At 38.7% G+C, this 14,966-nt stretch overlaps 2 protein-coding genes across 2 annotated transcripts in view; both read left to right on the forward strand.

Moving 5' to 3' along the window:
• The first annotated feature begins 402 nt into the window (after positions 1-402).
• Positions 403-14,966, forward strand: part of LOC107754496 (protocadherin alpha-3-like) — a 24,311-nt gene continuing 9,747 nt past the window's right edge. The window contains exon 1 of the mRNA XM_016570973.1: positions 403-2,511. Coding sequence (XP_016426459.1) covers positions 650-2,511 — 1,862 coding nt within the window. The 5' untranslated portion in view covers positions 403-649. The remainder of the gene's footprint in view (positions 2,512-14,966) is intronic.
• Positions 5,740-9,386, forward strand: LOC107754497 (protocadherin alpha-4-like). Its single transcript, XM_016570974.1, has 2 exons — positions 5,740-7,439; positions 9,354-9,386. The coding sequence occupies exons 1-2, from the start codon at positions 5,985-5,987 to the stop codon at positions 9,369-9,371; spliced, it is 1,473 nt and encodes a 490-aa protein (XP_016426460.1). The 5' UTR covers positions 5,740-5,984; the 3' UTR covers positions 9,372-9,386.

Genomic DNA, 14,966 nt, shown 5'->3' on the forward strand with positions numbered 1-14,966 from the left:
AATTTGTTGTCAGACCACAAATTGTTGTCTACATGAAATTGTAAAGAGTAAAACAAATGATTTTGTCTTGGTAATATAAAATAAGAGAAAAGTGTTTAGTTTCAGTAGTACCCGAATAAAGTACAAATTTCTCAAATTAATACTTACATATCAGTTCAACTGCTCAAGTGTTTTAAACCCCTGTAGCTTTTACAGTGAATCATAAGCTGCAGTTAATGTAGAGGCCACTATGTGTCACTCTTGTTCCACTAGCTGTATTAAAGGCGTGTCTCTCCTCCTCCTCCTAATCATGACCAGCCCTCCTCTCTCTTTGCTCTCTCTGATTCTCTCACCCTCTCCTTCATGTATCTCTTGTATTAAACCTCTTCACTATAGAACGTCGGGTTCAGATGTGAAAAACCATCTAGACATTTATGGAATATTGTATGCGGATTTGGACTGGCTTTGAGGATTTTTGACGGATGCAAAACGTCCATGCTTTTGGATTATTGTCGCTATGGGTTTGTCTTGAGGATTGAAAAGGGATCTTTGGCTGTTTTCTTTTGTCTTTGGTAGCCCGAAACGGATCCTTTACTCAACTGAAATTAAACTCTTTCATCCATTTTTGATGCCAATTTTCGTAATTATTGTGGAGAAAAAATAAGCAAACATGTTTATATCTACACAGAGGCATTTATTAGCCTGTTTCTCATTTGCTTTGACCTGTCATTTCTTGGAGGCTGTAACCGGACAGATCTCATACAGTGTATCGGAGGAGGTGATACAGGGAACCACAGTAGGTAATATAGCTAAAGACATTAACCTTTCAGTAAAAAATCTGCAATCCAGGGGCTTTCGCATCGTGTCAGGTTCTAAAAAGCAGTATTTGAGTGTAAATATTGAGACGGGCTCTTTGCAGGTGAGCGAAAGGATCGATCGAGAGGAGCTTTGCGCAGGCGTAATCTCGTGCTCCGTTAATCTGGAAGCCGTAGTGAACGGTCCACTACAACTCTACCGGGTAAGAATAAACATTCTTGATATTAATGACAACTCTCCAGTGTTTCCTATGAGCTCTGTAGTGATTAATGTTAGTGAAAGCACCGCGCCCGGTATGCGCTTTCCACTAGAGAGCGCGCATGACGCAGACATTGGAGTGAATTCAGTAAAAACCTATAAGCTTACATCTAATGATTATCTCACTTTAGATGTACAAACTCATAGTGATAAGACGATCTCCGCCGAGTTAGTGCTTCAGAAGGCTTTGGACAGAGAGACGACGCCGCGACTCGAGTTCACAGTGACTGCGGTTGATGGCGGATCGCCTGCCAGGACTGGTACCGTAATGATCGAATTTAATGTGATCGATACAAACGACAACGCTCCAGTTTTTAATAAACCATTATATAAAGTCTCCATAGCCGAGCACGCGCCAATTGGCACCACAGTAACCAGACTACAAGCTCAAGATCTAGATGAAGGATTGAATGCGGAGATAGTTTACTCCTTTATAAGTCGAACACCCCAAAATATTTTGGAGAAGTTTGAAATTGACGCGCAAAGTGGAGATGTCAGAATTAAGGGTGATATTGATTATGAGGAGAACGCCGCTTTTGAAATTAGAGTTCAAGCCACCGATAAAGGTCAAGTGACTATGTCAGGTCATACTAAGCTTTTAATAGAGGTGCTAGACATTAATGATAACCCTCCAGATGTGAGTGTAACATCACTTCTTAGCCCAGTAGAGGAAAATGCGGGAAAGGGAACAGTAATTGCCCTGATGACGGTATCAGATCCAGACTCGGGTAAAAACGGAGCAGTGTGCGTTCGCCTTGCCAGCTCAAATCCATTTAAATTACAGTCATCCTTTCAGAACTACTATTCATTGGTTTTAGATGGCGTGCTGGATCGGGAAAACGTCACGGAGTATAACATTACAGTCATTGCTGAAGACGAAGGGTCACCGCCAATGTCCAGAGCTAAAGTAATACAAGTGCAGGTCTCTGATGTGAATGACAATGCGCCTCGCTTCCCAAATTCTGTAGTTTATGCATATCTGAGCGAAAACAGCAAAGTGGGCTCCATTATATCCACAGTGACGGCCTCTGACGCGGATATCATGGAGAATGCACATATAACATACTCTTTACTGCAAAGCTCTGTCACTGGTACACCTGTTGCAGCGCTCCTTAAAGTAAACTCATTGACAGGAGAGATCGAGAGCATGCAGTCGTTTAACTATGAGGAAATAAAAACGTTTGAGTTTAAAGTTGAGGCCACAGACTCTGGTGTTCCTCCGCTCAGCAGTACCGTGTCTGTCAATGTTTTTATCCTGGATGAGAATGACAACAGTCCCGAGATTCTCGCGCCCTATTCCGAGCTTGGTTCCGTTAACACAGAGAACATTCCCTATTCTGCTGATGCGGGCTACTTTGTGGCCAAGATTAGGGCTGTAGATGCAGATTCTGGTTACAATGCGCTGCTGTCTTACCACATCTCTGAACCCAAAGGAAACAATCTGTTCCGAATCGGAACCAGCATGATCAGTATTAATGGAGGAGACACTTTTACCAGAACGCAAACACTTCCCAGTAAAGAGAAGGTAAGGGATTAAAGGATCTTCATTCCGATTCTTTTTATTATTACCGGTATTATTAGTGGGACATCCAGTGTTTCTTCTCATTGAAATACAATTGTATTACAATTGTATCACTAATTTCTGAGACTTAAAATTTTAAAAGTGGCTTAATGGTTAATAGTGTTTTGCGGAAGTAAACATACTTATAGGAATTACTTAATATATTATACTTAATATACTATTACATCATAAAACCAACATTTCGCGCTGTTGTTGAGTTATCCCTGGTTCTGAACTTGTCGTGGTCTTTTTGATGTACATTGCTGCATCTATTACTGTTTCACCTATTGCTATAACTTTTTTTTTTTTTTTTTTTTTTTTTAAACTTGCTTAAATGTGAAATGACAGCGATGTTGTACAACTGAATTCTTGTAATATGCATATATTTTTAATTAATTTATGATAATACTAGTGCATTAATTAGTTTAATTATTTAGCTAAATAAAGTCATCCTTGTAGTAATATTAGTGAATTGGATAGTACAGAACTTCATGTTATTCGTAGTGAAATCTAGCTAAGGCTTTAAAGAATATCTCTTGATATGAAAGATGAAAACAGAATATGCAAATGAAAAATAGTTTGTTTTGATGACGAAAATGCCCCCATATTCCCTCATATATTGGATACACACAAAAAAAATCTAAATATTTTATTATAGTATTAGTTAAAAAATTTAAAATAACTGCAATCGTATATGATGATCTCTTTATGGTATTTTCGGGGTTTTTATGGATATTTATTCATAAATCCGCGTGGTGTCACTATAGTCCGTTGAATCTCGAACTGCGTACCTTGTCTGGAAGCCCCTCCCGGATTTAGTGGGGAGGAGATTTCACAGGGCTTTGTTTCAGGCAGACTGGACGTATAAGAGAGTGTACGAAGGCCTCGTGTTTTCTCGTCCCTAAAATGGAATATTGTCTAATATTTCTTTATTCGCACTGATGAACTTGGAATACTGTCTTTTATTTCGTGGATCACTGCACGGAATTCACTGGATGTAATAATGTTCTCGCCGTACAGAAGGAAATCTATTGTGGCCTGTATTGTGCTCGTTGTTTTAGAGTGTTGTTGGGACGCGGTGTCAGGGCAGCTCTCTTATTCTGTTTCAGAGGAGGTGAATCTGGGAACATCAGTGGGAAATATCGCTAAGGATCTAAACCTTAATGTTCAGGAACTGGAGTCGCGCATGTTTCAGATTGTCACGGGATCCAAGAAAAAATATTTCGAGGTAAATCTAAAAACTGGATTTCTTTATGTGAGCGAAAGCATAGATAGAGAGGAGCTTTGTGCCAAAGCACCTAAATGTACTCTCAGTGTAGAAGCGGTTATCAACAATCCACTGAAACTTTATCAAATAGAAATCAATATTCTGGATGTTAACGACAATGCCCCATCTTTTAGTGCTAAAACTCAGTATTTAGACGTCGCCGAGAACACTTCACCAGGCGTAAAATGTCCTCTTTCTTATGCGTCTGATGCGGATGTAGGAAAAAATACTGTGAGCACATATAAATTAAGCCAAAATGAGTATTTTTCTTTAGCTGTGCACAAAGGAGGAGAGCAGAGTGTCTCTGCCGAGCTAGTTCTGCAAAAAGCGTTAGATCGAGAGAAACAGCCTGTTATCCAGCTCACGCTTACCGCTACAGATGGAGGAAATCCACCAAGATCAGGCACGTCTCAGATAATTATTAGAGTTTTAGATATTAATGATAACGCTCCTGAATTTAGTCGCCCATTGTATAAAGCTAGTCTTGTTGAAAACATGCCAATTGGTACCACGGTAATAATTATAAACGCAACAGACAAAGATGAGGGAACAAATAGTGAGATCGTTTACTCACTTAGAGAGACAGATCAAGATCACATTTTAGACATTTTTCAAATTGATCCGAACACTGGTGTTATCACAGTTAAAGGCAATATAGATTTCGAGAAAAACAATGCATTTGAGATCCGCGCACAGGCCAATGACAAAGGACAGCCTCCGATGTCCACGCACTGCAAAGTCCTGGTGGAGGTGCTGGATATTAATGACAATCAGCCAGAGATAACCGTGACGTCACTCCTCAGTACAGTGAAAGAGGACGCCAGTATTGGCACTGCTATCGCTCTCGTGTCAGTGATTGACAGGGACGACGGCAAAAACGGTATGGTTAATTGCTTTGTGTCCAAAAAAGTACCTTTTAAACTTGAGACGAATTACAAAAATTATTATTCTCTAGTGGTGGATGGACCTCTAGACAGAGAGCGCGCATATGAGTATAACGTGACTATCACAGCTACTGATGAAGGCACTCCAAATCTACTCAGCAGTATGACGTGTGTTTTAGCTCCGACACACTGAAGAGTGACGTAGTGGTTTTCCCTGCGCCATTTCCTCCTGCAGATGCAGAACTGATCAGTATTAATGGAGGAGACACTCTTACCAGAACGCAAACACTTCCTAATAAAGAAAAGGTAAGACATTAAAGGATTTTAATTGCGACTATTTGTTTTCGTTTTGTAAAATTAGTGTGACTTCTGGTGTTTCCTCTCATTGACCTCTTTTTATTGGCAGACAATTACAAGTTTCTGAGACTTAAAATGTTGAAAGTGGCTAAACAGTTATTTTTTTTTTTTTTTTTTGCTGAAGTAAACAGACTTATTGCAATTGCTTAATATATTATTATTGCTACATAAAACCAACGTTTTGCGTTTTTGTGGAGCTGTCCGTGGTTCTGAACTGGTCTTGGTCTTTTTGATGAACATCATAGTTATAAATTATTTTATGATAGTACTTATTTATTATTTTAATAATTTATTTATTCAAAGTCATCCTTGCAGTAATCTAAGGGAGTTGGATATTAGAACTGCATGTTTCTCATAGTGAAATCTAGTTAAGTCTTAAAAATATATCTTGAGATGAAAGATGAATAAAGAATATGCTAATGCATGCTAGTTTCTGTTTTGATGACGAAAATGTCCCCATATCCTCTCATATACTTAACAAACCGAAGAATCTAAATATTTTCCTATAGAATTAGTAAAAAAAAAAAAAAAGACAAATAACTGCAATTCGGTATGATGATCTGTTTGTGATATTATTAAGGTTTTTGGTGGATATTAATTCATAAATCCGCGTGGTGTCACTATAGTCCGTTGAATCTCGAACTGCGTACCGTGTCTGGAAGCCCCTCCCGGTTTTAGTGGGGAGGAGATTTCACAGGGCTTTGTTTCAGGCAGACTGGACGTATAAGAGAGTGTACGAAGGCCTCGTGTTTTCTCGTCCCTAAAATGGAATATTGTCTAATATTTCTTTATTCGCATTGATGAACTCGGAATACCGTCTGTTATTTCCTGGATCGTTTCACGGGATTCATTGGATGTAATTATGTTCTCGCCGTCCAGAAGGAAATCTATTGTGGCCTGTATTGTGCTCGTTGTTTTAAAGTGTCGTTGGGACGCGGTGTCAGGGCAGCTCTCTTATTCTGTTTCAGAGGAGGTGAATCCGGGAACATCAGTGGGAAATATCGCTAAGGATCTAAACCTTAATGTTCAGGAACTGGAGTCGCGCATGTTTCAGATTGTCACGGGATCCAAGAAAAAATATTTCGAGGTAAATCTAAAAACTGGATTTCTTTATGTGAGCGAAAGCATAGATAGAGAGGAGCTTTGTGCCAAAGCACCTAAATGTACTCTCAGTGTAGAAGCGGTTATCAACAATCCACTGAAACTTTATCAAATAGAAATCAATATTCTGGATGTTAACGACAATTCTCCGTCTTTTAGTGAGAAATCACAAACGTTAGACATTGCGGAGAACACACTGCCTGGTGTTAGATTCCCTCTCCATCACGCTACAGACGCAGATGTTGGGAAAAGTTCAATAAACACTTACAAACTTAGCTCGAACGAGTATTTTTCTTTAGCTGTGCACAAAGGAGGAGACTCGAAAAGCGGCCCAGTAACATCCATGATAAACATAAACTCTGACAGTGGCGATATACACAGTTTACAGTCGTTTAACTGTGAGGAGATAAAAACGTTTGCGTTTAAAGTTCAGGCTAAAGACTCTGGTGTTCCTCCGCTCAGCAGTAACGTGTCTGTCAATGTTTTTATCCTGGATGAGAATGACAACAGTCCCGGGATTCTCGCGCCCTATTCCGAGCTCGGTTCCGTTAACACGGAGAACATTCCCTATTCTGCTGATGCGGGCTACTTTGTGTCCAAGATCAGGGCTGTAGATGCAGATTCTGGTTACAATGCGCTGCTGTCTTACCACATCTCTGAACCCAAAGGAAACAATCTGTTCCGAATCGGAACCAGCAGCGGGGAGATCAGGACTAAGAGGAGAATGAGTGACAATGACCTGAAAACTCACCCGCTGGTCATTTTGGTTTGTGATAACGGAGAGCCCTCACTGTCAGCGACTGTGTCTATTGATGTTGTGGTTGTTGAAAGCGCAGGTGACGTCAAGACTCCATTCAGACACGCGCCGATAAAGGAGGAGAGTTTCTCGGATTTAAATCTGTATTTGCTGATCGCCATTGTGTGCGTGTCCGTCATCTTTTTCCTGAGCCTCATCAGTTTGATAGCTGTAAAATGCCACAGGACAGACAGCAGCAGTTTGGGCAGATACAGCGCCCCGATGATCACCACTCAACCTGACGGGAGCTGGTCTTACTCCAAGTCTACTCAGCAGTATGACGTGTGTTTTAGCTCCGACACACTGAAGAGTGACGTAGTGGTTTTCCCTGCGCCATTTCCTCCTGCAGATGCAGAACTGATCAGTATTAATGGAGGAGACACTTTTACCAGAACACAAACACTCCCTAATAAAGAAAAGGTAAGACATTGAAAGATTTTAATTGTGATTATTTGTTTTCGTTTTGTAAAATTAGTGTGACTTCTGGTGTTTCCTCTCATTGACCTCTTTTTATTGGCAGACAATTACAAATAAAACCAACTTTTAGCGCTTTTGTGGAGCTGTCCGTAGTTCTGAACTGGTCGTGGTCTTTTTGATGAACATCGCTGCAACTACTTATGTTTCTCCTGTTTACTAATGCTAAATTTGTTTATTTATTTATTGTGCTAAATGTGAAATGATAGCTATACTGTACGAATGAATAATTGTAATGCGCATAGTTTTAAATTAATTTATGATAGTACTTATATGTTTATTAATTTAATAATTTAGTAATACAAAGTCATCCTTGCAGTAATCTAAGGGAGTTGGATATTAGAACTGCATGTTTCTCATAGTGAAATCTAGTTAAGTATTAAAAATATATCTTGAGATGAAAGATGAATAAAGAATATGCTGATGCAAGCTAATTTTTGTTTTGATGAGGAAAATGCCCCCATATCCTCTCATATATTTAACACACCGAATAACTTAAATATTTTCCAATATAATTAGTTAAAATAGACAAATAACTGCAATTCGGTATGATGATCTGTTTGTGTGTGATATTATCAAGGTTTTTGATGGATATTAATTCATAAATCCGCGTGGTGTCACTATAGTCCGTTGAATCTCGAACTGCGTACCGTGTCTGGAAGCCCCTCCCGGTTTTAGTGGGGAGGAGATTTCACAGGGCTTTGTTTCAGGCAGACTGGACGTATAAGAGAGTGTACGAAGGCCTCGTGTTTTCTCGTCCCTAAAATGGAATATTGTCTAATATTTCTTTATTCGCATTGATGAACTTGGAATACTGTCTTTTATTTCGTGGATCACTGCACGGAATTCACTGGATGTAATAATGTTCTCGCCGTACAGAAGTAAATCTATTGTGGCCTGTATTGTGCTCGTTGTTTTAGAGTGTTGTTGGGACGCGGTGTCAGGGCAGCTCTCTTATTCTGTTTCAGAGGAGGTGAATCTGGGAACATCAGTGGGAAATATCGCTAAGGATCTAAACCTTAATGTTCAGGAACTGGAATCGCGCATGTTTCAGATTGTCACGGGATCCAAGAAAAAATATTTCGAGGTAAATCTAAAAACTGGATTTCTTTATGTGAGCGAAAGCATAGATAGAGAGGAGCTTTGTGCCAAAGCACCTAAATGTACTCTCAGTGTAGAAGCGGTTATCAACAATCCACTGAAGCTTTATCAAATAGAGATTAATATTCTGGATGTTAACGACAATTCTCCGTCTTTTAGTGAGAAATCACAAACGTTAGACATTGCGGAAAGCACCCTGTCTGGTGTTAGATTCCCTCTCCATCACGCTACAGACGCAGATGTTGGGAAAAATTCAATAAACACTTACAAACTTAGCTCGAACGAGTATTTTTCTTTAGCTGTGCACAAAGGAGGAGATCAGAGTGTGTCTGCTGAGTTAGTGCTGCAGAAATCTTTAGATCGAGAGAAACAGCCTGTGATCCAGCTCACATTGACCGCTGTAGACGGAGGAACACCCTCTAAGACAGGCACATCTCTTATAATTATTAAAGTTTTGGATAATAACGACAATACTCCCGTTTTTAGCAAGCCGTTGTATAAAACGACTGTTTTTGAAAATTTGGCTATTGGAACGACAATTGCTGTGCTAAATGCCACAGACTTTGATGAGGGTAGTAATAGTGATATTGTTTATTCTATAATTAAAAGAGATCAAAATAAAATTCTACAGATCTTTGATATTGACCCGAATGCTGGTGTTATCACAGTTAAAGGCAATATAGATTTCGAGGAGAACAATGCATTTGAGATCCGCGCACAGGCCAGTGATAAACACAAACACTTCCTAATAAAGAAAAGGTAAGATATTTTTATTAAAAGTGATGAAAACGCATTTTTCTCTTCACTGTGGTTTAGAGCTGATTTTCTTCTCTTGAATTTTTCTTGCTATGTGTCATTTTTTTTCCAATATTAAGATTGAGGGGAGGAAATTATGAATCATTTTTTATTTCTTCCTAAATATTTATTTCTATTGCGCACAGGTTTGTATCGTCTTTTGCGCTAATGCCCTCTGTCCGTGGTGCTGAAAACGCAAATATCGAAATCCACAGTTCTTTCATCTTAAATTGCCATGTATAAATTGTGGCGAATTTAGTGCTTGTTTGGTTTTCGAGCTACATAGCTAACTGCCGTCCTCTCTGTTGTTTTGGTCATGTATTGTTTTGCTTGTGTTTATAAAATATTGTAGTTATTCCCTTAGAGTACAGATAAAGATTTTTCGCACATTGGACATTGCATTGTTTTACAATGCGTTTTTTCTTTATATGTATTTGGGGCTGTTAGTGGTACTGAGCAACTCGCGCTCAAACATCAAGAAAGCAGATTTAGTCACCTCTGATCGTAAAGCCTAATTTTTTTCTTGACGTGAGAATCACAACATTTATATGATGCAATAAATAAATAAATAAATAAATAAATAAAAATCAAACATGCATACAAATAAATAAATAAATAAATAAAAAGAGAAAGACAGAGAAATTAATGTTTTTGACAAGTTTGTTATAGCATTTTTTAATGTAATGAAACTTCATTTTCCCTGGTTTTGATTTTCTTGAAGTGCAGTGTGAATTGACAAAACTTACAAATATAAACAGTATACAGTTAGGTTTTTGCTGAATTTGAATTATCCACTAATAACATTGTTCAATAATATAATTATAAATATAAATAGTTTGAAATTCTTCTATTGTGATTGTAAGACATTGGGTCCCTTTATACTGAATTATCTTCTTCGCCTATATTTGTCCGCGCGGTGTCGTTAGAGACCGGGATTTTCTCTTACCGCAGCTATGCAAAGCTCCTCCTCAGTTAGGGAGGGTTCAGTTTATCACGTGGGGCTTTTGTTCAGGAAAGGCCACTTTACTGTCTCTGTTTTTGCAGGAGCTGTGAGGAATTACGGCGTTGTGCTGTTAAATCACCGAATGGATGAGACTAATTTATTGAAGGAATTATAAAAATGTCGAAACACGGATTTAAATGGTCGATGTATTTTATTGCAACGTTTTCAATTTGGAATATTACCGATGGGCAGATTGTGTATTCGGTATCGGAGGAGGCTGATCCGGGAACCGCAGTGGGAAATATAGCGAAGGATTTGAACCTAAATCTTCAAGAATTAGAGCATCGTAGGTTTCAGATCGTTTCAGGCCCAAACAAAAGGTATTTCAGCGTTAATTTAAAAAGTGGTGTTCTTCTCGTCAAAGAGAAAATAGACAGGGTACAGTTATGCGGAAGGAGCAGCAAATGCTCTCTGGAATTAGAAGCTATTGTTAACTCCCCCTTAAACATGTATCGACTTGAGGTGAATGTTGTAGACATAAACGATAATATTCCTACTTTTAAGTCACCAAAGACAGAGTTAAATATCGCAGAATCAGCCTTCCCGGGTGAGAGATTTACATTACCAAGTGCGTTTGACGCGGATGTGGGCAGTAATTCGGTGAAGAGCTACAAGCTCAGTCCGAATGAACATTTTTCTCTGGATGTTCAAAGCGGAGGAGAACAGAGTGTGTCGGCTGAATTAGTGCTGCAGAAAGCTTTAGACCGAGAGAAACAGCCTGTTATTCAGCTCACATTGACCGCTGTAGACGGAGGAAAACCTCCAAAATCCGGAACAACACAAATTATTATTAATGTGGAGGATGCAAACGATAATATCCCTGTATTTAGTAAATCTCTTTACAAAACAAGAATTATGGAAAATGCGCACCCTGGCACCTCGGTTGTCACTGTCCATGCTAGTGACGCTGACGAGGGTTTGAATGGAGAAATAGTTTATTCATTTATACGCAGTGATGACGATGACAATATTGCCAACGCTTTTACTATTGATTCTGTCAGTGGCATAATTTCTATTAAAGGGAATATTGATTACGAAGCAAGGAATGCCGTAGAAATTCGTGTCCAAGCAAAAGATAAAGGCCCGAAACCCAGGGCTGCTCATTGTAAAGTATTAGTTGAAATTGTTGATGTTAATGATAATGTACCTGAAATTTCCGTAACATCTCTTGCTGAAACAGTGAGAGAGGACGCTGCTGCTGGTACAATGGTGGGACTGATCACCGTGAAAGACGAAGACGCGGGAAAAAACGGTGCCGTTGTTATTAAGATACAATATTCTGCACCCTTTCGTATACAGAATACTTATAAGAATAAATATTCTCTGGTTGTAGACGGTCCGCTGGACAGAGAGCGCGCGTCTGAGTATAACGTTACTATCACAGCTACTGATGAAGGCACTCCGCCTCTCTCTAGCACCAGTGTCATTACTGTACACGTTTCTGATGTGAATGACAACGCGCCGCGCTTTCCAGAGCCCGTCATTAATGTTTATGTAAGTGATTACATATTTTGTTTCATTGGTGAATTAAGTCTTATGATTTTGAGCTGCATATATAATTGGCATTCTCTCTGCTGTCTTGACTATTTATTATTTTGTTTATAGTTACAAAATATTGTAGTTTTTAGCTTAGAGTGCAGATGAAACACGATAGACATGATGGACATTGCATTGTTCTATATTGTTTATTGTTGGTATAACTAGAGCTCATTCAGCAGCGGAACACTTTGTATTGAAAGGTAACAGTTATTTGTCCTGTCGTATAACACATGTAATGCGTTTTTATTTTGGAACAGAAGATGTTATTGAATTATGCAATACGGACAATCAATCAATCTGCATTTTTTTTCGTACGAGGTGATAAATTTAGCTGAATGCAAACAGTTTAATGTAAGAAGTTTGCTGAGCAAACTTTCTCTTTACACATGTATACATTTTTTAAAAGCCCCCTTTCGTCTACATTAATTTGGCTTTGCTTCCTGACCGTAATTTTGAAAGCCGTGCTTTTTGTGTCTCTTTGTGCTGTTTGAGTACATTTTTCGCTGATATTTAAAAATTGTGTTAATTTGCCATTCAGCTGAAATACAGGTGCATCTCAATAAATTAGAATGTCGTGGAAAAGTTCATTTATTTCAGTAATTGGTTGGTTGAAAAAGAATGTTTTGCTTTCTTGATGTGATGCTCAGTTTTATCCGCGCGATGTCAGTATCTGTCTGTTGTTTGAGCATTCCTGACAAGACGAGGCTCCTCCTATTTTTCTTGTTCTGTCTTCCTGGATAAGGGCTTTGTTAGTCGTACGCCATTGTTCTCGGAAACAGTCCACTCGTGAATTTAGCAGAAAGTGTTTTACAGTCATGCGGAAGAATTTCGGTGATTTAACATACACTGCAATGGTCTGGTAAAATGGCTTTAACAAAGGGACATATTTTGAACGTGTGGATATTTTATAGTGTCTTTCTTCGCTTTGGTATTTTTACAGATGGGCAGATTGTGTATTCCATAACGGAGGAGGTAAACCCAGGCACGGCAGTTGGAAATTTAGCTAAGGATTTTAACTTGAATTTACAGGACATTGAAAGACGTGGATTTCAAATTGTGTCGGAGACCAACCGAAGGTATTTCGATTTCAATGTAAAGACTGGTATTCTGCTAGTTAATGACAGAATAGACCGAGATGAGATATGTGAACAGAATGTGAAGTGTTCTTTACCTCTAGAAGCAATTGTTAACTCGCCTTTGAATATATACAGATTTGAGGTAAATGTACTTGATATTAATGATAACTCACCAATATTTCCTACGGCAAAGACAACCCTAAATATTTCAGAATTAGCTTTTCCAGGGGAGCAGTTCGCTCTGCCGAGCGCGTTTGACGCAGATGTGGGCAGTAATTCGGTAAAGAGCTACAAACTGAGTCCGAATGAACACTTTTCTCTCGATGTTCAGAGCGGAGGAGAGCAGAGTGTGTCTGCTGAATTGGTGCTACAAAAAGCTTTAGATCGAGAGAAACAGCCGGTGATACAGCTCACACTAACCGCTGTAGACGGAGGAAAACCTCCAAGATCAAGAACAATGCAGATAATTGTAAATGTAGAAGACATCAACGATAATATTCCTGTTTTCAGTAAATCGTTGTATAAAGCTCGCGTAAATGAAAACGCACCACCTGGTACTTCCATTATTAGAGTCCAAGCCAGCGACCCAGATGAGGGTGTCAATGGTGAGATTGTTTATGCTTTAGTCAATCACAATAACGATAAACACGTAGATTCATTTTTAATACATCCGGAAACTGGCGAGATTACAGTAAAAGGTGATGTAGATTACGAAAGAAAAAATGCTGTGGAGCTCCGCGTGCAGGCAAAAGACAAAGGGCATAAGCCAAGAGCTGCTCTTTGTAAAGTGCTACTGGAAATTGTTGACATTAACGATAATGTTCCAAAAATCTCTGTAACATCTTTAGTTAATACTGTAAAAGAAGATGCTCCGATTGACACAATGGTTGGAATGATAACTGTAACTGATAAAGATGCTGGTAAAAATGGACAGGTAACTTTGAAGATTCAGGGCTCTGCTTCTTTTAAAGTTCAGAACTCATACAAGAATTATTATACTTTAGTTGTTAACGGGCCTTTAGACAGGGAGCGCGCATATGAGTATAACGTGACTATCACAGCTACTGATGAAGGCACTCCGCTATACACAGTTTACAGTCTTTTAACTATGAGGAGATAAAAACGTTTGAGTTCAAAGTTCAGGCCACAGACTCTGGTGTTCCTCCGCTCAACAATAACGTGACTGTCAATGTTTTTATCCTGGATGAGAATGACAACAGTCCCGGGATTCTCGCGCCCTATTCCGAGCTCGGTTCCGTTAACACGGAGAACATTCCCTATTCTGTTGATGCGGGCTACTTTGTGGCCAAGATCAGGGCTGTAGATGCAGATTCTGGTTACAATGCGCTGCTGTCTTCCCTATAATGTATTATTTTGACTCATCCTTTTCTTGAAAAAAAGAAAAGATTTAAAACCTGAATTGTAAGATTTAACATTCTATAAAACGTTTTTGTCAGAACTTTATTTGTACGTGATGCATGTTAGCAGATAACATGCTATGCTGCAAGTCACCAAACCAACATTTTTTATTTGTTGAAAATCTGTTGGTTTTCAACTAAATTTCTGTCTGTATGAGTACTTCTTGAACATGTCCAGCACATTTTAACAATACATTGATACTATTGATAACTCTGATCATTTTGGTTACTATAATCGTGATGAACTTTTCATGCCATTTTATATCTCTAATAACAATAGCTATGTAAACTAATTCTGATAAAAACTTAAAAGCGGTTAAAAATAAATGTTTTTGAAATAGACAAAAAAAAAAGTACCATTAAGTTATTAAAATAGTTACTTAAAATCACAGGGGCTACTTTAAGTAAATCATTTAAGCCAAAGGTGTTCGGCTGGCAAAACAAAACAAAACAAAAAGTTTGTCAGCCCCTGTAAAAGAAGTGATATATGTCCGTTTCAGGTGTTCTTAACCTCTCTTGTACTCCCCCCCCCCCTTTCAGT

This window comes from Sinocyclocheilus rhinocerous, unplaced genomic scaffold, assembly GCF_001515625.1.
Source record: "Sinocyclocheilus rhinocerous isolate Xijiao unplaced genomic scaffold, SAMN03320098_v1.1 scaffold50, whole genome shotgun sequence".
NCBI classification, from domain to species: Eukaryota; Metazoa; Chordata; class Actinopteri; order Cypriniformes; family Cyprinidae; genus Sinocyclocheilus; species Sinocyclocheilus rhinocerous.

Coding starts and splice junctions, on each gene's coding strand:
- LOC107754497 (XM_016570974.1), top strand. CDS start 5,985: ATGTTCTCGCCGTCCAGAAGGAAATCTATTGTGGCCTGTATTGTGCTC.